This window comes from Dendrobates tinctorius, unplaced genomic scaffold (genome assembly GCF_039654945.1).
Source record: "Dendrobates tinctorius isolate UK_male_01 unplaced genomic scaffold, ASM3965494v1 ptg000091l, whole genome shotgun sequence".
In the NCBI taxonomy this organism is placed as follows: Eukaryota; Metazoa; Chordata; class Amphibia; order Anura; family Dendrobatidae; genus Dendrobates; species Dendrobates tinctorius.
Genome location: NW_027361759.1, coordinates 7,678,393 through 7,702,981, shown reverse-complemented (window position 1 = coordinate 7,702,981; position 24,589 = coordinate 7,678,393). Strand labels below are relative to the sequence as shown.

The 24,589-nt window shown below is 40.7% G+C and overlaps 1 protein-coding gene across 1 annotated transcript in view; it reads right to left on the bottom strand.

Moving 5' to 3' along the window:
* The window catches only part of ZPLD1 (zona pellucida like domain containing 1), a 244,609-nt gene that overhangs the window by 115,694 nt on the left and 104,326 nt on the right, over positions 1–24,589 (bottom strand). Inside the window, exons 6-8 of the mRNA XM_073586265.1 lie at positions 23,199–23,279; positions 22,656–22,827; positions 13,389–13,497 (exon numbers count right to left, since the gene is read on the bottom strand). Coding sequence (XP_073442366.1) covers positions 13,389–13,497; positions 22,656–22,827; positions 23,199–23,279 — 362 coding nt within the window. The remainder of the gene's footprint in view (positions 1–13,388; positions 13,498–22,655; positions 22,828–23,198; positions 23,280–24,589) is intronic.

The following is a 24,589-nucleotide window of genomic DNA, read 5'->3' as shown; positions in this document are numbered from 1 at the left end:
CAATGACAGACTGGTACAGAGGGGAGAGGACCCTGTCCTTGTGGACTTACCTGGCCCCTTTATATGAGCCTTAGGGGGGTCAATTTTCTATTTAAAACCCTGAATCACTTGCTTTCGCTGCCTGTTTTGTGCTATCTGCTCCTCCTTTGTTTTACATCCTGTTGTCTGATTGCTGGCTGTTTCTTAACTAGTGTTAAAAGGTAAATTCAAATTTCATAGAGACAGAAAAATCTGGGCATTCAAACTTATGACAACTTTTCTCACACTTTGGATTTATGTTTTTCTATATCAACTAAGTAATGTGCTCCTCAGACCTTGTGGGGGCATCACAACCTTGGTCCAGACCTCAATCACAGGACATTCTCACTCCTTATCTATGAACTGTTCCAATATTTATGGCCACTACTGTTTATCACTCTCAAAAACAATAGTTCTGCTTGATGTCACTTGTAGAGATGGGCGGACACCTGGCGGTTCAGATCTGGTGGGTTTGGATAAACAGCTACGAAAAGTTCGGGTTTGGGCACCACAACAGTACCCGGACCCTAACCCAAACCTAGACCCATTCACTTGAATGGGGGGCCCGAACATCCAGTGTTTGCTGTGCTGTAATGTGAATGACAGTGCGGCAAACACCACTTCTGATCAGCAGGGAAATCCTCCCCGTCAGTCAGAGAGCCGCAGTTCCCACGCTGTCAAAAGACAGCAAGAGCACTCCGCTGTGATTGGAGGTACAAACTTTACCTCCGGTCACTGGTGTCAGATGATGGGACAACCGCTCGCAACATCCGACACCTGCAGCTGCCAATAACATAAAGAGCAGGAGCGGCGGATGGGAGTATTCATCAGTCGCTCATGCACTGTAAATAAATAATTAAAAAAAAAAGCATGGGTTCCCCTGTATTTTTGCTAATCAGCCAGGCAAAACTCACAGCTGGGAGCTGCAACCCTCAGCTGTCAGCTTCAGCAAGGCTATTTATCAAGAATAGAGGGGTCCCTATGCTGTTTTTTTTAATTATTTAAATAAATAATTTTAAAAAATGGCATGGGGTCTCCTCCTTTTTTGACAACCAGCCTTGCTAAAGCTGACAGCTAGGGGCTGGTATTCTCAGGCTGGTAAGGGGCCATGGATATTGGACCCCCCCAGCCTAAAAATAGCAGTCCGCAGCTGACCAGAAAAGGCACATCTATTAGAAGCACCAATTCTGGCACTTTGCACTTTGCCCAGCTCTTCCCACTTGCCCTGTAGCAGTGGCAAGTGGGGTTCATATTTGTGGGGTTGATGTCACCTTTGTATTTTCAGGTGACATCAAGCCCACGACTTAGTAATAGAGAGGTGGTGGATCTCACCGAGATCACGGCAGTTCAGCCCAGCTGGGAACGGAGCTTTACTGACTGGATGTAACCTCTATGATGTCATCACTGGTCTCTAGGGCTGCGCTCGCATCAGTTCAGTCACCAGTGGTTTTCAGCCAAGACAGTCACATATTGGCACCGTCCATGTTGAAAACTGTTTCTCCCCCAGACATGGATTATGACATGGGACAGAACGACGAACAGGTATGGTATATTGTTGTTTTTATATTTTACTTTCATTACAGGAGAGCAAGGGCTTTGCTGGAATTAGGTGTTTAAATAAAAATGGAAAACTGTGCTTAGTATTATTTCAAATAAAGGACTTTATTCTTGCTGTGTCTTTATTTACCATACCAACTATAGGATTAGTAATGGATAGGTTTTTTATAGATGCCTCTCCATTACTAAACCTTTGGCTTGATGTCACCTGACATTACAAAGGTGACATCAACCCCACAAATATGAACCCTACTTGCCACCAGCAAGTGGGAAGAGCTGGGCAAAGCACCAGAATTGGCGCATCTAAGAGATGTGCCTTTCTGGGCAGCTGCAGGCTGCTGTTTTTAGGCTGGGGGGCCAATATCCATGGCTCCTTACCAGCCTGAGAATAGCAGCCCCTAGCTGTCTGCTTTAGCAAGGTTAGTTGTCAAAAATGGGGGAACCCACACCATTTTTTTATTATTTATTTAATTAAAAAAACAGTGTGGGAACCCCTCTATTCTTGATGACTAGTCGATCCTGATCTTTATAATAATAATAATATAATAAATTTTATTTTTATAGCGCCGACATATTCCGCAGCACTTTAAATTTCAGAGGGGATTTGTACAGACAATAGACATTACAGCATAACAATAATCACATACAGTAGATTATAACAAATACCAAGAGGAATGAGGGCCCTGCTCGCAAGCTTACAGTCTATGAGGAAAGAGGTAGACACGAAAGGTGGGTGGTAACAGTTGCCCTGATTGTATGGACCAGCCATAATGTTAAGTGTGTGACAGTACAGACACAGAGGGCTAATGGATGCATAAAGCATGTGGGAACATGATGCAGGAAATCTGGTTATGGTAAAACTTTTGGCTGTGCCACACAGGGATAGATTAGGTTAATGTGTTGAGGCGATAGGCCAGTCTGAATAAATGCGTTTTCAGGGCACGCTTAAAATTGTGGGGATTGGGGACTAATCGTATTGACCTGGGAAGTGCATTCCAAAGAATTGGCGCGGCACGTATAAAGTCTTGGAGACGGGAGTGGGAGGTTCTGATTATTGAGGATGCTAACCTCAGGTCATCAGCAGAACGGAGGGCGCGGGTAGGGTGGTATACTGAAACAAGGGAGGAGATGTAGGGTGGTGCTGAGCCATGGAAGGCTTTGTGGGTGAGGGTAATAAGTTTATACTGAATTCTGGAGTGGATGGGTAGCCAGTGTAATGACTGGCACAAGGTAGAGGCATCAGTGTAGCGACTGGTGAGGAATATGATCCTGGCTGCAGCATTCAAGACAGATTGGAGAGGGGAGAGTTTGGTAAGAGGGAGACCAATTAGAATAGAGTTACAATAGTCGAGACGAGAATGAATAAGAGAAACAGTAAGAGTTTTTGCAGAGTCAAAAGTAAGAAAAGGTCGAATTCTAGAAATGTTTTTGAGGTGCAGATGACAAGAGCGAGCCAGTGATCGAATGTGGGGGGCAAAGGAAAGCTCAGAATCAAGTATGACCCCAAGACAGCGGGCCTGTTGCTGGGGAGTAATAGTGGAGCCACACACAGAAATAGCAATGTCGGGTATAGGTACATTAGTAGAGGGAGGAAACACCAGGCGTTCAGTCTTTGACAGGTTCAGTTTCAGATTTAGTGAGGACATGATATTAGACACAGCGTTTAGACAATCGCCGGTGTTTTCTAGAAAGGCTGGCATGATGTCAGGAGAAGAAGCGTATAATTGGGTGTCATCAGCATAGAGATGGTACTGGAAACCAAATCTACTGATTGTTTGACCAATAGGGGCAGTGTACAAGGAGAAGAGGAGGGAGCCTAGAACCGATCCTTGGGGGACCCCAACAGTAAGGGGAAGGTGAGAGGAGGAGGAACCACCAAAAGATACAGTAAAGGAGCGGTCGGAGAGATAGGAGGAGAACCAGGAGAGAACGGTATCCTTGAGGCCAATGAAATGGAGCATAGTGAGGAGGAGCTGATGATCCACAGTGTCGAATGCTGGAGAGAGATCCAAGAGAATTAGCATGGAGTAATGACCATTTGATTTAGCTGTTAGCAGATCATTAGAGACTTTAGTGAGGGCAGTTTCAGTGGAGTGTAAAGAGCGGAAACCGGATTGGAGAGGGTCGAGAACAGAGTTTTCTGAGAGATAGCGGATAAGACGGGAGTGGACCAGGCGTTCCAGGAGTTTAGAGATAAAGGGAAGATTAGAGACAGGTCTATAGTTAGCAGCACAGTTTTGGTCGAGGGATGGTTTTTTAAGTAGTGGATGTATGATGGCATGCTTAAATGAGGAGGGAAAAATACCTGAAGAGAGAGAGAGGTTAAATATTTTAGTTAGGTGAGGAGTGACAGCAGGGGAAAGGGACTGGAGGAGATGTGACGGAAATGGGTCACTGGTGCAAGTAGTTGGGCGAGAAGATGCAAGGAGCCTGCTTACTTCTTCTTCTGTGACTGGTTCAAAATCAGAGAGTGAGCTAGATGCAGTGGGGGAGGGAGGACAGTACATGGTATGTGGTGATTGGGAGATAATTTCCTGTCGAATCTGGTCAATTTTTTCTGTGAAGTAATTGGCCAGATCGTCAGCTCGGAGCTCCGTGGTTGGGGCCTGTACTCTTGGATTGAGTAGAGAATGAAAAGTGTCAAAGAGATGTTTTGGGTTATTTGACAGTGAGGTGATGAGGGTGTTGAAATAGGTTTGTTTGGAGAGGTGAAGGGCAGTGTTGTATGTTCTAAGCATAAACTTAAAATGGATGAAATCTTCGTGTAGATTGGATTTTCTCCACAGACGTTCGGCGCACCTGGAGCATCGCTGCAGGAAACGTGTTTGCACCGTGTGCCAGGGTTGTCGCCGTCTGCGTTGTGGTGTTCTATTTATAGGGGGTGCAAATTCATCCAGGGCACTTTGAAGTGTTTCATTGTAATGCTTCAATGCAGAATCAGGACATGAGAGGGAGGAGATAGGGGCCAATGAAGACTGCAAGTTCTTCATAAGTTTCTGGGTGTTAATGACCTGTATGTTTCTATAAGTCTGGACAGTGGGGGTGACCTGAGCAGCCTGGCAGTTCTTTATAGAGAATGAAAGAAGATTGTGGTCAGAGAGCGGGAGAGGAGAGTTTGCAAAATCATCCACTGCACAAAGCCGAGAGAAGACCAAGTCGAGGGAGTTTTCATCTTCATGCATTGGAGAATTAGTAAGCTGTGAAAGGCCAAACGAGGAGGTTAGAGATAAAAGGTGAGTAGCAGATGGTGAGAGGGGAAGAGCAATGGGGATGTTGAAATCTCCCATGATGAGGGTAGGGGTGTCACAGGAGAGAAAATGTGGAAACAAGTGGCAAAATGATCCAGGAACTGATGGGAGGGGCCGGAAGGACGATACACCACCGCCACTCGCATGGAGAAGGGGGTGTAGAGTCTGACGGCATGGACCTCAAAAGAAGGGAAGACAAGTGAGGGTACTTGAGGGATAACCTGAAAGGTACATTTTGGTGATAGGAGCAGACCAACGCCTCCACCAGCTCTATTGTCTGATCTTGGGGTATGAGAGAAGTGTAGCCCCCCGTATGAAAGAGCAGCAGCAGCGGTAGTGTCTGACTGCTGGATCCAGGTTTCAGTAAGAGCCAGGAGGTTAAGAGAATTAGAAAGGAAGAAGTCATGGATGAAGGAGAGTTTGTTACACACTGAGCGAGAATTCCAAAGTGCACAATTAAGAGAGACAGATGGCAGGCAGGGAATATTAATAAGATTAGAAGGGTTTCTAAGTGTAGCAGTCGGGGTGTTTGACTTTCTATAACATGGGGGACCAGGGTTGGGAGCAATGTCTCCTGCGATCTTTATGTTATTAGCTGCTGCAGGTGTCAGATAATGGGAGCAGTTGTCCCATCAGCTGAGGGTTGCACCTCCAAGCTGTGAGTTTTGTCTGGTTGGTTAGCAAAAATACAGGGGAAGTCACGACGGTTATTTTTTTTAAGTATTTATTTACAGCACAAGAGCGGGTAATGAATGCATCCGTCGCTCCTGCCCTTGCTGTAGTTAGCAACTGCAGGTATCAGATAATGGGATCAGTAGTCCTATCAGCTGACACCAGTAACCGGAGGTAAGCTTTATACTTATGATCACAGCTGAGCTCTCTCTGTCTTTTGACAGTGTGGGAACTGCAGTTCTTTGACCGGCGGGGAGTATTTCACCGCCTATCAGAAGGGGTGTTTGCTGCGCTGTCATGTACATGATAGCGCGACAAAGACCCAGTGTTCGGGCAGCTGAACCCGAACAGTAAGACTGACTTCCTGGTGAAGTCCATGTTCGGTGTCTGTGCCCGAACAGTAGGTGTTCAGTACTGACGCCGAACTTTACTGTTGGGGTTCGCCCATCTCTAGTCACTTGCCTTATCTATTACATTATTCCTGTGTCCTGTTGTGTATAAATATGTGATTCTTCAGATTTTGTATTATTCTCTGCCTGATGAAGAGACCTGAATAGTCTGGAAAGCTTGCAATTTGTTACCATCTTTTCAGTTAGCCATTAAACGGTATCAACCACTGAGGACTCTCAATTCTGAATATTTTTGTTTGTTAACCATTATTTTTTCTTCTGATTTTGTACTTTGACTTCCCTCCTGGTTCTGATCCATTGACTTTAACTTCCCTCTAATCTGATTCACTTCTCTGACCAGAAACATTTAATTGGAAGGAATCAGTGGACCCCATTGTAAGACTAGATCCCTGTATAGGGATTAAAGATCAAAGGCTGAGGTTCCTTTTTCATAATAACAGTTTCTGTAAACATGATTGATACTCTTTCTGTTGCCATTTTTTCAAACATGATTACTGCAAAAAAAACTGGACTTTTTCATCCAGAGGGTCGATTTCAACCATCATTGGTAAATTCTGGGGCTTAGTTGGTTTGACTCCTGCCAGGTCAAAAATAAGCAATTGTTGTGTGTGAAAAATGTAACTTTTATTTCATTCTTAAAATTACAAAGCAGCAACAAGAAAAGGCAACATTTAAGCCATATTTGACCTTTTTAAGTCAATTAGATTGATAAACTACATCTACATTTTCAAAAAGTTTCGCTTTTCCACGCAAGAATTGCTTTGGTGCTTTGGATATTCTGTACTTCTTTTGGTGCTAGATTGCTATCCTGAGTAAACCAATGTATATTAGTATAAAATAGAAACAAGGGAAAGCCAAACATAAAAAGGAATATGAAATCCAAAAAGTTTTTGCATTTCCTTTATACTTTTCCTTCTTTTGGGATGACATTTGTCTTTTAATTGAAAAAGGGCATAAAAACCTCTACTTACCGTAACTGTATACATAATTCCAGCTTTAAAAGCAAGTCTCAACTGCAGGTGTGAATAGATGATGACTTTATAAACTGATCTCTAGAGAATATGGACTGCTAAAGATAGCCAAGTGCAGTGCTTGGCTTTTACCAGCAATCACCTTGAAATTGATTGCATATGTGGCATTCAATGTGCAAATTTTGGGAATAGTCTTTTGTCAAAGTTGGCCACGGAATTAATGCTTTTTCATTCATTAGGCTATTTTTTATGTAAAAAGAACCTGTTACGTGATAAAACGCTATTAAGCTGCAGATATGGGGTTAGCATTGTGAACCTGCCCAGCACCCATACTTAGAGCCCTGCTGCTGAGAAGAATTGGACTTTATTTCGCCTCAGCAGCGTTTGGGTTTCAGTCATCGGGGTGGTGCCGTTGCGGGTTTAGCTACCACTCTATGTATAGAGAGCAGCGGGTGTAACCATGCCTCCAGAGGAATACAGTTCATTTCTTCCCAGGAGCGGGGGTTCTCAGTAGGGGCACTGGGCAGGTTCAGAATACTATTAACCTGCAGTTTAACTCCATAGCCAGTGACGTCAGTGAGGCTGTGCGGAGTCCCTGGCTGAACTGAGGTGAACTGATGAGCGTGGGAAAAAAATGCAGAAACTTTCCCACGCTCATTAGTTAATCTCCGGGCAGCCAGGGAGGCTGCACAGAGATGAACTAATTCATTCTGACAGTGGTTTAGAGAGGCCTGGTCGCATTAGCACCGATCCCGTTCTAAACCACTTAACCCCTTCTGATGGATTGCAGCCGGGGACCTGACTAACCAGCGGAAAGGTAAGGATATTGTTGCTTTTTTGTTTTATTTTTGTTACAGGTCGATGGTTTATTTTTGGATTAGCAGAGGAATAAATCTTGTCAAAAACTAGGTGTCTTTATTTCATTAAAATAATTTTTCATTAATGTCTGTGTGTTTTTTAACTGTTTAATAGTCTAGGGTTAATAATGGATAGGTGTCTTATTGACACCTTTTTGTTATTAATCAGATTAATGTCACCTTCCAATAGCAAGGTGACATTAACCCATTAATATTAACCCATTAGCCACCGCTACAGGGCAATGGGAAGAGAGAAGATAAGTGCCAGAAAAGGCGCATCTTATAGATGCGCCTTTTCTGGGGTGTCTGGGGTCAGATTTTTGTAGCCGGGGGGCCAAAAACAATGGTCCCTCTCAAGGCTATTAAAATCTGCCCTCACTCACCTGCTTTCCCTCTCTGGTTGCGATTTTACCACGGGAGCCCACACATTTTTTTTCAATGAATTAACCCCTTAATTTAACATTTAGATCTCCCAAATTTTACACACAATCCCTAATCTAATTATTAGTTAAATACATATGAAAAATACATGAATTGAAATGGTTTACTGTATGTAAACCAGGTGTCATTTCATGTTGGGTTTTGGATTGATTTTGCAGAAGCCGGCAATTGAATTAGTGGCTATTATGCTATGTAGAACTCTATGAAATGTAAATCTATATATATACAATATATGTGTGTCTCAATGACATGTATATATATATATCTAATATATAAAGCTCAAGGTGTGTATGTATGTATGTGTGTATGTATGTGTGTATGTCCGGGATAGGCATCCGCACCGTCGCAGCTACAGCCACAAAATTTGGCACAGTCACACGTCTGGACCCCGAGAGCGTCCTAAGCTATGTTGTGAGGTGAAATTTTAACCCCGCGCATTCCAATTCGCCAAACAATTTTGCCCCTATCTACATACTGGGGAAAAAAGTGTGTTCGCGTCAAGCCCCGCCCTCATTATGATGTCATAATTCCCATATTTGCATACTAGGGAAACAGTGTGTGCGTATCAAGCCCCGCCCCTCATTATGATGTCACAATGGTTGCCATGGCGATGCTGATGTCATCATAGGTTACAAGCCCTGCCGCCGCTCATTATGATGTCATAATGGTTGACTATGGGATGGAGGATGTGTGATGGGTATATGGGCACTGGACTATGGGATGGAGGATATGTATGACGGGTATATGGGCACTGGACTATGGGATGGAGGATATGTATGACGGGTATATGGGCACGGGACTATGGGATGGAGGATATGTATGATGGGTATATGGGCACGGGACTATGGGATGGCGGATATGTATGATGGGAATATGGGCACGGGACTATGGGATGGAGGATATGTATGATGGGTATATAGGCACGGGACTATGGGATGGAGGATATGTAGGATGGGTATATGGGCATGGGACTATGAAATGAAGGATGTATGATGGGTATATGGACACTCGACTATGGGATGGAGGATATGCATGACGGGTATATGGGCACGGGACAATGGGATGGCGGATATGTATGATGGGTATATGGGCACGGGACTATGGGATGGAGGATATGTATGATGGGTATATAGGCACGGGACTAAGGGATGGAGGATATGTATGATGGGTATATGGGCATGGGACTATGAGATGAAGGATGTATGAGGGGTATATGGGCACTCGAAAATGGGATGGAGAATATGTATGATAGGTACAGTGGGGAAAAAAAGTATTTAGTCAGTCAGCAATAGTGCAAGTTCCACCACTTAAAAAGATGAGAGGCATCTGTAATTTACATCATAGGTAGACCTCAACTATGGGAGACAAACTGAGAAAAAAAAATCCAGAAAATCACATTGTCTGTTTTTTTTTCATTTTATTTGCATATTATGGTGGAAAATAAGTATTTGGTCAGAAACAAGCAATCAAGATTTCTGGCTCTCACAGACCTGTAACTTCTTCTTTAAGAGTCTCCTCTTTCCTCCACTCATTACCTGTAGTAATGGTACCTGTTTAAACTTGTTATCAGTATAAAAAGACACCTGTGCACACCCTCAAACAGTCTGACTCCAAACTCCACTATGGTGAAGACCAAAGAGCTGTCAAAGGACACCAGAAACAAAATTGTAGCCCTGCACCAGGCTGGGAAGACTGAATCTGCAATAGCCAACCAGCTTGGAGTGAAGAAATCAACTGTGGGAGCAATAATTAGAAAATGGAAGACATACAAGACCACTGATAATCTCCCTCGATCTGGTGCTCCACGCAAAATCCCACCCCGTGGGGTCAGAATGATCACAAGAACGGTGAGCAAAAATCCCAGAACCACGCGGGGGGACCTAGTGAATGAACTGCAGAGAGCTGGGACCAATGTAACAAGGTCTACCATAAGTAACACACTACGCCACCATGGACTCAGATCCTGCAGTGCCAGACGTGTCCCACTGCTTAAGCCTGTACATGTCCGGGCACGTCTGAAGTTTGCTAGAGAGCATTTGGATGATCCAGAGGAGTTTTGGGAGAATGTCCTATGGTCTGATGAAACCAAACTGGAACTGTTTGGTAGAAACACAACTTGTCGTGTTTGGAGGAAAAAGAATACTGAGTTGCATCCATCAAACACCATACCTACTGTAAAGCATGCTGGTGGAAACATCATGCTTTGGGGCTGTTTCTCTGCAAAGGGGCCAGGATGACTGATCCGGGTACATGAAAGAATGAATGGGGCCATGTATCGTGAGATTTTGAGTGCAAACCTCCTTCCATCAGCAAGGGCATTGAAGATGAAACGTGGCTGGGTCTTTCAACATGACAATGATCCAAAGCACACCGCCAGGGCAACGAAGGAGTGGCTTCGTAAGAAGCATTTCAAGGTCCTGGAGTGGCCTAGCCAGTCTCCAGATCTCAACCCTATAGAAAACCTTTGGAGGGAGTTGAAAGTCCATGTTGCCAAGCGAAAAGCCAAAAACATCACTGCTCTAGAGGAGATCTGCATGGAGGAATGGGCCAACATACCAACAACAGTGTGTGGCAACCTTGTGAAGACTTACAGAAAACGTTTGACCTCTGTCATTGCCAACAAAGGATATATCACAAAGTATTGAGATGAAATTTTGTTTCTGACCAAATACTTATTTTCCACCATAATATGCAAATAAAATGGAAAAAAAAACAGACAATGTGATTTTCTGGATTTTTTTTTCTCAGTTTGTCTCCCATAGTTGAGGTCTACCTATGATGTAAATTACAGACGCCTCTCATCTTTTAAAGTGGTGGAACTTGCACTATTGCTGACTGACTAAATACTTTTTTTCCCCACTGTATATGGTCACGGGCCTATGGGATCGTGGATATGTATGATATGTATATGGGCACAGGGCTAAGGGATGGAGGATAATTATAATTTGCTATAACTAACCACAGTTAGTTACTATGCCTGGGCAGAGCCGGGCTCTTCAGCTAGTATATATATATATATATATATATATGTGTATATATCTATTCTTTTGTTTCTTTATTAAACATGTCAGTGTGATTTTACTGTCTCGCAAAATGAATTGCCGGCTTTTGTTAAAGGACACGGGTGCGTATTTCTCGCAAGTCACAAGTCTGGTCCGTGTGTAATCTGTATTTTTTGCACCCCCATTGACTTGCATTGGCGTATTACAGGCGTAATACGCAGACAATTGCAGCATGCTGTGATTGTCTCTGCCCATAAAATACAGCCGAGAAATATACGGCTGTTGGGAGCTGCCCCATAGAGAATCATTGGTCCGTGGGCAATGCGTGGTTATAGCGCCTCTCACTCGTCCGTATTTCTCTCTAGTGTGACGCCGGCCTTAAGTTAGCAAATTTCCCATCAGAGAGAAAGAGGAGATGAACCCCAGTGTCACCTATTAAAGTAGCAATTCAAAAAGCCAACAATGATCCTTTCATTTCATTCTGAAACACATGTCTGCAAATGGAGTTTCTGGTTTTGGCTTCTTAGTGTAATTCATATGGCAAGGCTTATTAAAGGGTCCATATTGACAATAAGTAGCACGAGAACTCTTGTCCTCTTTCTTTCTGAAAGGGCATTTTCATATTTAAATCCCAGAGAACCATTGCAAGCAATATACTCTAAGTCTCTCTATACCAACTTAGCACTTTCCAAAATGAGAAACATCACCCCTTTAAACATCTGTCAAATGCCAAAATAGTTCTCTTGCTTTACACTTATGAGGGGCAAATTATCCGAAAAATGTGCCTGCAAAAGGAGTTTCTGATTTAACTTCTTATCCTACGTCATATGCCAAGGGCATTAAAAAACCGTTGCGAGTAACTTTTAGGATTGCGACCTCTTATAGGTGTCACTAGAGGCTCTGGTCTCTTCCTCTTTGAAGAGATATTTGCATAACATAAAAAAAGCAAAGGATAATTGGGTGCAATTTATAGCCAATATTTGGATTTACTAAGTGCCAATCTAAAGACTACAACTAATACTTCCTATTTAGTTAATATCAGATAGACATACCTGTATGAGTATAGCAGTAAGTCAGCCACGACCTCTCTTTTGTGTCCTTATGTCCTCCTAGCTCTAATATTTTTGAAAGCACCTACTACAGCTGTCCCCTGCAACACTATCTATAGCTAGAAAATGTGAATTGAAAAGGAGTACAATCCTACTGTCTCTGACCAACTGCTACAACAGTCCTCATAATGCCACTTATGCTATTCAGATATCTTTGCCATAAGCAAGTGTATTTTTGGCATGCGCGTCAGAATGCACATTTCGTCCCTATGATCCTGTTTACACAATACTCCTTTACTTTTTGTGCAAACCAGCAAATCTGTATTACCCAAAAGCTGACCAATCTTTTTTGCATTCCTCCAAAGTGCGTGCAACAATCAGGCAATAGGTAAATGTCCAGGTCCCTCACCCAGTGGAGGTAGATACTGGCAGTTTTTACCCCTATGTACAAAAAGGCATATATGTTGGACCTGTTTAATACTTTGTGCTGTAAAGCAAGATCTCAGTATATATGCATACAACTACAAATTCTTGTCATAAAGATACATAGCGATTAGTGATGAGTGAGCATACTTGTTACTCGGGTTTCCCAGAGCATGCTCAGGTGGTCTCCGAGTATTTTGTAATGCTCGGAGATGTAGTTTTCATCACCTCAGCTGCATGATTTGTGGCTGCTGGACAGCCTGAATACATGTGAGGAATGCCTGTTTGTTAGGGAATCCCCACATGTATTCAGCCTGTCTAGCAGCCATAAATCATGCAGCTGCGGTGATGAAAACTAAATCTCCGAGCATTACAAAATACTTGGAGACCACTTGAGCGTGTTCTGGGAAACCCAAATAACGAGTATACTCGCTCATCACTAATAGCGATCATTCTCTACTCATCAGCACACATTACCCAGTCCTAATGCTGCCAATTTTCTGTTTTTGTGGTCCCCAATGTCCAAAAATGATTTGCTTCTTATGCTCTGATATCAGATATGTTATGGATTCATTGGGACTTTTCTCATGACAGAAAGCTTTATCAGCCATCACGGGCTGAACATGCTTAGCTCTGCCAGCCTTCACTTGTATTGGATGGGTAATGTGAAAGCTGCTAACCATTTTAGATTGTCAAAATGAAAAGTAAAAATTATGATCTATAAGTGAGAATAACATTACCACTTCTTGTAATAATAGGTCCAGCAGATACAACAGCATTTCCAGAAAGACTCTGCGGGGCGAATGTCGTCTTTGTATGCGAATCTCTTCTTTCTCTGTTGTGGCATGTCTGTAGGAATATACAACAGTTAGTGTTTCCAGACTGATATATATATACAGTGGGGAAAATAAGTATTTGATCCCTTGCTGATTTTGTAAGTTTGCCCACTGACAAAAACATGAACAGTCTATAATTTTGAGGGTAGATTCATTTTAAAATTAAGAAATGGAATATCAAAAATGAAATCCAGAAAATCACATTGTACAAATTATATAAATTTATTTGCATTTTGCAGGGAGAAATAAGTATTTGATCCTTCTGGCAAACAAGACAATACTTGGTGGCAAAATCCTTGTTGGCAAGCACAGCAGTCAGACTTTTTTGTAATTGATGATGAGGTTTGTGCACATGGCTAGAGGAATTTGGTCCACACTTCTTTGCAGATCATCTCTAAATCATTTAGATTTTCAGGCTGTCGCTTGACAACTTGGAGCTTCATCTCCCTCCATAAGTTTTCTATGGGATTAAGGTCTGGAGACGGGCTAGGCCACTCCATGACCTTAATGCACTTCTTTTTGAGCCACTCCTTTGTTGCCTTAGCTGTATGTTTTGGGTCATTTTCTTGCTGGAAGACCCAGCAACGACCCAATTTTAATGTCTTGGCGGAGGGAAGGAGGTTGTCACTCAGGATTTTATGGTACATGGCTCCATTCATTCTCCCATTGATGCGGTAAAGTAGTCGTGTGCCCTTAGCAGAGAAACACCCCCAAACCATAATATTTCCACCTCCATGCTTGACAGTGGGGACTGTGTTTTTTGGGTCATAGGCAGCATTTCTCTTCCTCCACACATGACGAGTTGAGTTAATGCCTAAGAGCTCAATTTTTGTCTCATCTGACCACAGCGCCTTCTCCCAATCACTTACAGAATCATCCAGGTGTTGATTGGCAAACTTCAGATGGGCCTGCCCATGTGCCTTCTTGAGCAGGGGGACCTTGTGGGTACTGCAGGATTTTAAACCTTTACGGCGTAATGTGTTATCAATGGTTTTCTTGGTGACTGTGGTCCCAGCTGTCTTGAGATAATTAACAAATTCCCCCCATGTAGTTTTTGGTAAATCTCTCGCATTCCTCATGATCAAGGATACTCCACAAGGTGAGATTTTCTATGGTGCCCCAGATCGATATTGATTGACAGTATTTTGTATTTCTTCCATCTTACAATTGCACCAACCGCTGTCTCCTTCTCACCCAGTGTCTTACTTATGGTTTTGTATCCCATTCCAGCTTTGTACAGGTCTATGATCTTGTCCCTGACATCCTTATAAAGCTCTTTGGTCTTGCCCATGTTGTAGAGGTTAGAGTCTGATTGATTTATTAAATCTATGAACAGGAGTCTTATGAACGTGACTATGTAAAACAGCTGTCTTTAATGTAGGTAATGAGTTGATTAGGAGCGTCTAACTGGTTTGTAGGAGACAGAACTCTTAATGGCTGGTAGGGGATCAAATATTTATTTCTCACTGCAAAATGCAAATAAATTTACATAATTTATACAATGTGATTTTCCGGATTTTATTTTTGATATTGTATCTCTCAATGTTAAAATTAACCTACCCTTAAAATGATAGACTGTCTTTTTCAGTGGGCAAACTTACAAAATCAGCAAGGGATCAAATACTTATTTCCCCCACTGTTTATACAGTCATATGTTAAAGTTTGGGCACCCCTATTAATGTTAACCTTTTTTCTTTATAACAATTTTGGTTTTTGCAACAGCTATTTCAGTTTCATATATCTAATAACTGATGGACTCAAATGAGGTATATTGTACTAACAGAAAATGTGCAATCTGCATTTAAACAAAATTTGACCGGTGCAAAAGTATGGGCACCTCAACATAAAAGTGACATTAATATTTCGTAGATCCTCCCTTTGCAAAAATAACAGCCTCTAGTCACTTCCTGTAACTATTAATGAGTTCCTGGATCCTGGATGAAGGTATTTGTGACCATTCCTGTTTACAAAAGAATTCCAGTTCAGTTAAGTTTGATGGTTTTGGATCATTGTCTTGCTGAAATATCCATCCCCTGCGTAACTTCAACTTCATCACTGATTCTTGCACATTATTGTCAAGAATCTGCTGATACTGTTTGTGACGTGCTTGCAGAAACGGCTAATTTTTACTGACTTCCTGAAGCACTAAATTGGTTTTGTAACCTCATTGAGCTTTGAACTTCATAGCCAGGTGTATCAAATCATGAGAAAAGGTATTTAAGGTGGCCACTTGCAAGTAGTTCTCCTATTTGATTCTCCTATGAAGAGTGGCATCATGGGCTCCTCAAAACAACTCTCAAATGATCTGAAAACAAAAATTATTCAACATAGCTTTCTCTGGGGAAGGATACAAAAAGTTGTCTCAGAGATTTAACCTGTCAGTTTCCACTGTGAGGAACATAGTAAGGAAATGGAAGAACACAGGTACAGTTCTTGTTAAGCCCAGAAGTGGCAGGTCAAGAAAAATATCAGAAAGGCAGTGAAGAAGAATGCAGCAAGATGGTCAAGGACAATCCACAGACCACCTCCAAAGACCTGCAGCAGCATCATCTTGCTGCAGATGGTGTCACTGTGCATCGGTCAACAATACAGCGCACTTTGCACAAGGAGAAGCTGTATAGGAGAGTGATGCGAAAGAAGCCGTTTCTGCAAGCACGCCACAAACAGAGTTGCCTGAGGTATGCAAAAGCACATTTGGACAAGCCAGTTACATTTTGGAAGGAGGTCCTGTGGACTAATGAAACAAAGATTGAGGAGTTTGGTCATGCAAAGAGGCGTTATGCATGGAGGCTAAAAAACACAGCATTCTAAGAAAAACTCTTGCTACCCACAGTAAAATTTGGTGGAGGTTCCATCATGCTTTGGGGCTGTGTGGCCAATGCCGGCACCGGGAATCTTGTTAAAGTTGAGGGTCACATGGATTCAACTCAGTATCAGCAGATTCTTGACAATAATGTGCAAGAATCAGTGACGAAGTTGAAGTTACGCAGGGGATGGATATTTCAGCAAGACAATGATCCAAAACACTGCTCCAAATCTACTCAGGCATTCATGCAGAGGAACAATTACAATGTTCTGGAATGGCCACCCCAGTCCCCAGACCTGAATATCATTGAACATCTGTGGGATGATTTGAAGCGGGCTGTCCATGCTCGGCGACCATCAAACTTAACTGAACTGGAATTGTTTTGTAAACAGGAATGGTCACAAATACCTTCATCCAGGATCCAGGAACTCATTAATAGCTACAGGAAGTGACTAGAGGCTGTTATTTTTGCAAAGGGAGGATCTACGAAATATTAATGTCACTTTTATGTTGAGGTGCCCATACTTTTGCACCGGTCAAATTTTGTTTAAATGCAGATTGCACATTTTCTGTTAGCACAATAAACCTCATTTGAATCCAGAAATAGAACTGAGTCCATCAGTTATTAGATATATGAAACTGAAATAGCTGTTGCAAAAAACAAAATTGTTATAAAGAAAAAAGGTTAACATTAATAGGGGTGCCCAAACTTTAACATATGACTGTATATACTGTATATAGCATATTTTAAATAAGGGTTCACAAATGTTATTTATTTTAAAATTCTATTATTCTATGGTGCCATACAAATGAAAAAGGGTTTAATAGTATTGTATAAGGTAAAAAAATAAGTACAAAAAATATGATCTAGATAAGTAACACACTAGTAAAGAGGATGAGGGGTCGCTGCATACGGAGATTTAATGAGGTAGTAGTTTTCATCCTGCTTTTGAAAGTGTTTGCTGTTCTGGATTGTTGAATGGTTTAGTATAATGAGCTATAGATCATGAGTGATAAATCATGGAGAAAGTATTGTAATGAACAGAAGAGAGCAAATAAAAAAGTTGTGTAAGGATTATGTGTTGGGAGGCATTGAATGACAAGTACAACTAAATTCTTTGGGCAATGGCTAGGCAGCAAAGATCTTTAAAGTAGGGAGAGGCAGAAGACTATTTAGGAGAGAAGTGGTTAACCAGTTAGCAGGGTTAATGATGGTTCAGATGGATGCAAGAGTGTAAGATAGGTTGCCACAGAGAATGATGCTGTAGTAGCTATGAGAATCAGAATGCACAAGCAGGGTTCTGTGGATATGAGAATTTTTGGAGTTGATAGTGGCAAGAGAAGGTTCATTTTACTATATACTGCAAAAATAAAGTACTGATAAAACAATTGCAGGTTTGAGTTAAACAAGGGAACTACAAAGATGTAAAAGAAATGAAAAAAAGTTTTTGAAAATATTGAATCACCCTTTTTTGCCAGTTATAAAGAAAGTGATAAGAAAAATAAATAAACCTTGTAAAAAATGTTTTTGTTTTCTGATCTGTGTTAGAGCTTTGTTTTTGAGTGGAGAGCTATAGTTTTCATTGTTTTATAGTATATGCTGATATGAGAGCTTTTTATTGATCTTGAGGGGAAAGTGCGAAGACCAATAAACTGCAACAGAGTTTTGATTTATTTTTGCTTAATTGTGCTAAATAGTTTTATAGATACGGTTTACATAGTTTTATCTTTTGATATATTCATCACTTCATCCAAAAAAATATATCAAAAGATAAAACTATGTAAGCCATATCTATAAAACTATTTAACACAGTTAAGCAAAAATAAATCAAAACTCTGTTGCAGTTTTTGGTCTTCACAGTTTCACCAAAAAGAGCAATAAAAAGCTCTCATATCAGCATATACTACAATACAATGGAAACTATAGCTCTCCACTCAAAAACAGAGCTCTAACACAGATCAGAAAACCCCCATTTTTTTACAAGATTTAATTTTTTTTAACTTCTAAAATCTAAAAAACAACCTATGCAAGTTTGATATCACCAGTATTGTATTGACGTGAGGAATGCTGCAAGCCATTTTTGCTGCACAGTAAATGCCGTAAAATCAAAACTGTAAAAACGTTGAGTTTTTTCACCATTTCACCCCACTTGGATTTTTTTCCTGTTTTTTAGTACATCATATGGTGCAATGATTGATATCATTCAGAACTATAACTAAAAACAGACTGTAATAAAGCTATGATGATTGAAGAAAATAAATATGAGTCTTGAAAAAAGAGGAATAAAAATTGAAAATATTCCTCTTCAGGAAGGAGATAAAAGGCATGACTCAAACAAATGTCACGCCAAAGCAGCTTACTTATGAGACTACGGAAATTGTAGAAAAGTTGAGGCCATATAGAATCAAAATCTGTCAGCTGAAAAATAGTTTAACAAATAATTTTGCTGACAGATATCTCTCCTGAGTCCCCCATTCACAGGAGCACTTATCTCCTGTGTTTTCTATGTATGAGCCAAGGTCAGACAGTTAAGGGCCTGTCACACTAAGCGATATCGCTAGCAATATCGCTATAACATCACTGGTTTTTGTGACGTAGCAGCGATATTGCTAGCGATATCACTATGTGTGATACCTCCGACTGGCTCCCCCGCTGATTATCGCTGATCGCGCGAGAGCGTCCTGGACCGTTTCTCGTCGGCCACTTCCTGCTGGGCTTCCTGTGGCACCGACGAGCAACGCATGGACGCAGGCGGGAGGACATCAGGATCGCCTCGTCTGACAGGTAAGTAACGACCCCCGACCACTGCTATGTCGCTGGTGAGATCTGCCTGTGTGGCAGCTCACTAGCGACCACTTAGCGATGCACCAGCGATCCTGACCGTGTCTTATCGCCGGTCGAGATCGCTGGTGCATCGCTAAGTGTGACAGTACCTTTACTTAAAAGGGATATATTGGACTTAAAAAAAATGTTATTGCTGCCTACCTGTCTATTGTAGTCAGTGTTATTCTCCACCGGCACAGAGCGGTCACAGACTTCCGCTGACGTCATGTCAACAGAGCGGCGTTTTATTTTCCTGTTCACAGGGCAGGACTACTGGTGTCATACTGATTGACAGCTAGCTCCCCTCTGCCTAATTTAGGGTCAGCTGGCTATCAATAAGCATGATGCCAGTAGTCTCACCCTGTCAACAGGAAGAGAACCTGCTGCTCTTTTGACAGGGAGCAGCTGAATCTCCGGCAGGAGTGGTCAATAAAATGATGCCTTGATATCTGTGATCTGATGTTTTGTTCCAAAGAAATTAAAACTTTTCTCAATATGTAAATTATTTGTTAAGAACTATGGACAGTACATAAATTTGCATAAGAATATGCCTCCAGAGCTTATTTTGAAATAAAATGAGCATTATCAATGTGAGACATGTAATGACTGACAGTCTTCTCTTCTGATCTACATATCTCACACTGGTAATACCCCCTTTCATTTAAATTAAATAAAATTAGAACCATGTCCAACCCTTAGATCTTAACAGTTAATTTACATATTAAGAAAAACATGAATTTCTTTGGAATAAGACATCAGATCACAGATATTATGGTAACATTTTATTCAGCAATCAATGATTTACATGCCCATATAGACAGCTAAGGAGGGTAGATCCTACTGACAGATTCTCTTACCTCAGGGAGGCAAAAGGACCAGCAGTCCGAAATAGGATCCTTCTCTCCCCTCAATATTCCTGCTGGGTAAAAGTCAGGAGGCCTTCACACATATTGGACTGTTAGAAAATTCTACTAATAGCAATAGGTTTTTCTGACTTTAGTTCAATGTGTTTAAGGGACTTACAGAAGTTTTCCCACGAACAAAGATAATTTTAAAGTTGATTTTAATCAATACATATTGTAATAATAATAATTTCCGCAATTGGATATGTTTAAAAAAATGTTCCTGTTCTGAGATAATCTTACAATTGTGCCCATTCTATATACTGTGTAATGGCTGTGTCTCATCATACAGGGACATGGTCTGATCATACCACAGCTCATAAGCGATGGAAAAAACCACTAGTATGCGACTACAGATCCAATATAAAAATAGCCTTGACGAAGGACGAGCATCCGAAACGCGCGTCGGGGCAGATGCGCGGACCCCCCAGGACTCCTCCACCTACCGACTTATTTTGGTGAGATTTTACCGCTATGGATTCTAGGCATTATGCTGCCCTCTCGGGTAAACATGGTCCCATATACTGAATGAGCGGTAATTTGAGTAAAGCAGGACTAGGACTGGCACAATGGCCAGAGTCATATTATGGTTATCTCGGTATGGTGGGATGATGTAGGCACCTATATTCTATATATTCAAACCTACTCTTGTATGGCATTTATTTGATATTCATGAGGTAGTGATCTATAGGCTCATACTGATGTTGTGATATGCCTTTAGGGTTGGTCTTATTATAGATAGACATAGCAAATAAGATTTACATGAAGCATGAAGGAAATTAGGTGTCTACAGATGTAGTTTCTATATATATATATTTGATCTGATTTGGAATATAATATTTGGAGTTCCTGAGTTTGGTCTGCTACGCTTTCCATGCTGAGTGGGTTGTTCTATATGCACTATTCAACACTGTTTTTGTCCTGTTCTGTATACTTGTCTTAATAAAGATATTCTATTTTTATATTGGATCTGTAGTCGCATACTAGTGGTTTTTTCCACCCCTTTTCATAGTGTTCTAGCGATGGATCTATATTTAGGTCCCATTTAACAAACGGAGACATCCAGGTGTAATATATATTATGCCGGGAATATGTTCTCTTAGTTTGATTATGTTTATGAGTATTTCTTTTAATTCACAGCTCATAAGCACAGAGTAATTTTATGAGGCTTTGTCAGTTAGTAGATTAGTTACCTTGATTATGGTGCCTTAAGAAAAGTCAGATGCCATATTGAAACTGATTTAAAAGTAATGTGGATGAAAGCAGGGAAAACAGAATAAGATGAGCATGTTTCCAAGAAGTAGTGAGATAGGACAATAGTGGATAGAGAGATGGGCTTAGAGATGGCTTTTTAAGGATAGATGCGATTGTTGCATGATAAATGGAAGAATGGAAGCTATTGATAGTCATTGACAGGTTGAAGAGATGGGTTACAAGATTTCACAAGAAAATAAAAACAGCATTATCCAGCTCATCAATATGAGTCTTTTGGCCAAAAAAAACCTGTCAAACTGCATCCATTTAAAAGCCTAGAGGTGGATGTCCAGGCAAAATATTGGAGTCAACAAATCGGCTCATCACAAGATCTATCAGTTCTGGAGCGGCAAACATGGTAGTGGAGGTGGCTCATATGTTTCACAATAGTGAGATCACATACGTCCATACAACTACCGTGTGACACACGTCACACAAGTCTGGAATGGTGGCCTGAAAAAAGGTGAAGAATTCTGGACTTCAGTATCATCATAGGAAGCATTGGCTCGAGTTTGCAAAAAAGGTCAAAAAGTGAACAGGAGATGATTGGAAACGGGTGATTTGAAGCGATGAGACAAAAGTCAATAGACTATATTCTAATTGTGCAAATGGATTGGATACTTGATTAGGATCCATGATGGTCTCAATGCTGAGCTATATGCAGTATTTTAAGAGACGAGTTACTCATTACATTTGAGTACTGTGGGTATGAAAAGAACGACATTGTATTCCAGCAGGAAAATGACCCGAAACATATGTCGAGATTGACAAACCGATGGTTCAATAACAATGAAGTAGAGGTGCTTGATTGGCCCCCCACAGTCTCTAGACCTCAATCCAATCGAACCCTTGTAGGTAGAGTTGAAGAAGGAATTGCATAGATACTCAAGTGAGTTGACCAGTATACACCAACTTTAGGAACATATAGAAAAAACCTGGGATCAGATTTCGGTAGAGACATGCTTGAATCTGACTAAGATCATGCCCAAAAGGGTTCAGGCAGTGTGGGAAGCCAAAGGTTGATTTACAAAATACTGACAAAATAATGAAAATCAAAATTTAGATTTTTAGGAGCAAATCTATAACAAGACAGTGACATGAAAAGAATCTGCATAACTAAATAGTTGCAAGTCAAATTTATGTATGAGATAGTCAATTTGATTTTCTATAAAATGATGGCAGTCTCACATTCGAAGCAGTAGTAGATGGTGAGATATGGAGTCTGAAAGTCAAAAATTCAAAATATTGTTACCCTTTTGTTCATCAGTGTATATAGTAAATTTAACACAAAAAAATGATTTTCCATAGGAATCTTTTCAAGATTAACTTCTGAGTAACAGTTTGTGTTACAAGATAAACTTCTGGGTAACAGTTTCTGTACTTACAGGTGTTAAATAGTGGCAATCATCTGATCTGCACAATTTGGTAACGCAGTGTAAGAAAACAGTGGACATTTTCTGGTTTTTATGTTTGACGAACCGGAACACCTCAAAGGAAAATCTCCCCATTTGACTTTTCCCATTTTCAAAAACAGTTGTCTGTGGGTCTTTATCACAGCTTTGAATGAAAGAAAAATGCCACATCAATGAATACTGACATTTTTGACAAAAATAAGCTTTGATTTTAGTAGGGTTTTATTAAGCAAGTGCACATGACATTTTAATGTAATCTATGGATAAATTTGGCATCTACATTAATAGCTGATCTTTGAGTCATGACCTAAAGTGAATAGAATTGTTTATACAGTATGTATGCACACATGTATGAAACTATAGGATGAGCCATATACTTTGATGGATATGTGCATAGCTACAGTAGCAGTATAGAAAAGTGATATATAAACATATATTATCATTGTATCACAGCTATAAACAAGTATAAAACATAAATCACAATATAATATTGATGTATAAAATGGTTCATTTTACCTGAGAAAGAGATCATATCTGATGTCATCATTTGGATTACCAGATGGGGTTGTATAACAATAGTCCATTAAAACATTCCAACTATATTAATAAATCATCATAAAATGGTAGCAAAAGAGAGAATAAAATTATGTTATTATCACAAATTTATACATATATGCATATTTATTTTTTCTATATTTTTAATATGAGTAGCAAGACAAATACAGTTGCCAAAAAATATTCATACATACAAATGTTACTGATTTTAATCACAGGCAGCCTAAAAGTGATTTGGACATTTAATATTGTTCACGTATCCTAAGGATAAGTCACCAATATTAGATTGATGGGAGTACGACACGTGAAATTTTCTTGAATAGAACCTGATCCTCAATACCTGGAAGCAGCTGCCACACATTCAACAAGGCTGTGCTGATCAGCTTTGTTCAAAAATGTATACCCAGCTCCCATAGGCGTTAATGACTGATCAATTGGAGAATATGATGTCAGATCCCCACTGATCTGATATTAGTGAGTTATGCTCAGGAGATCAATATTATATGCCTAGATAAGTCCTTTTACCTCCTTTTTACATGATGCTTGAGTCATAAATGGAAAAATCCATGGCTATTTAATTTTTGTTTGATGTTCCTGAGAGTATAATGTTCTGATAAGAAGGAATTCTATGGTTCTATAATTCTTAGATGAAAAGGCACAAATAACTTTTGTTAAGGAGACCTTTGAAAGCATTACTAATGGGCAGATATTACGATATTGCACTTGTACAGATCAGTTTCTTCTCTAGGACATTATCAATTCAGTCTGAGAAACCCAAATGACCTTAAGCTGGTTGCCCTACACATGTCCCTATGATACCGCTAACAAAATGTATCCTATCTCATCTATGACGCATCTGGAAAACTTAAGGCCCCCCCCCCTATTCACATTAGACTAATATCGGCTAAACCTGCCAATATTGATGGGTTCGCCTGACGATCAAATATAAATGAAGGAGCCACCTGACTGATGGCCAGGAGAGATGTCCATTGCACTTGACTGATTTCGGACTGCAGATTGCATTGTTCTCCTGAAGTTAAGATGCCGGCCGATCCATCAGTGGGTGAATTACTCATAGAGAACACATGATCTCTTTGATGAGTGAGGGCTCCTGTGTGTGGTAGAGTCAGCTGAGATGGCTGTCTACTGAATGATTAGCAGAAGCATCATTCGGAAAAGAGCTATCTAATGTGTGAAAAAACTCAATTACAGCTAATCAAACATATCAGGTAATAGTAATAGTGCTATGAAAGGGTTTGGCAAGCTGGGGTTTCTCTTGAAGAGCTTCAGAACTGAAGCATGCTGCACGACACATTTGGGTCACTGTAAATTTAACCATTATGTAAAGTGCG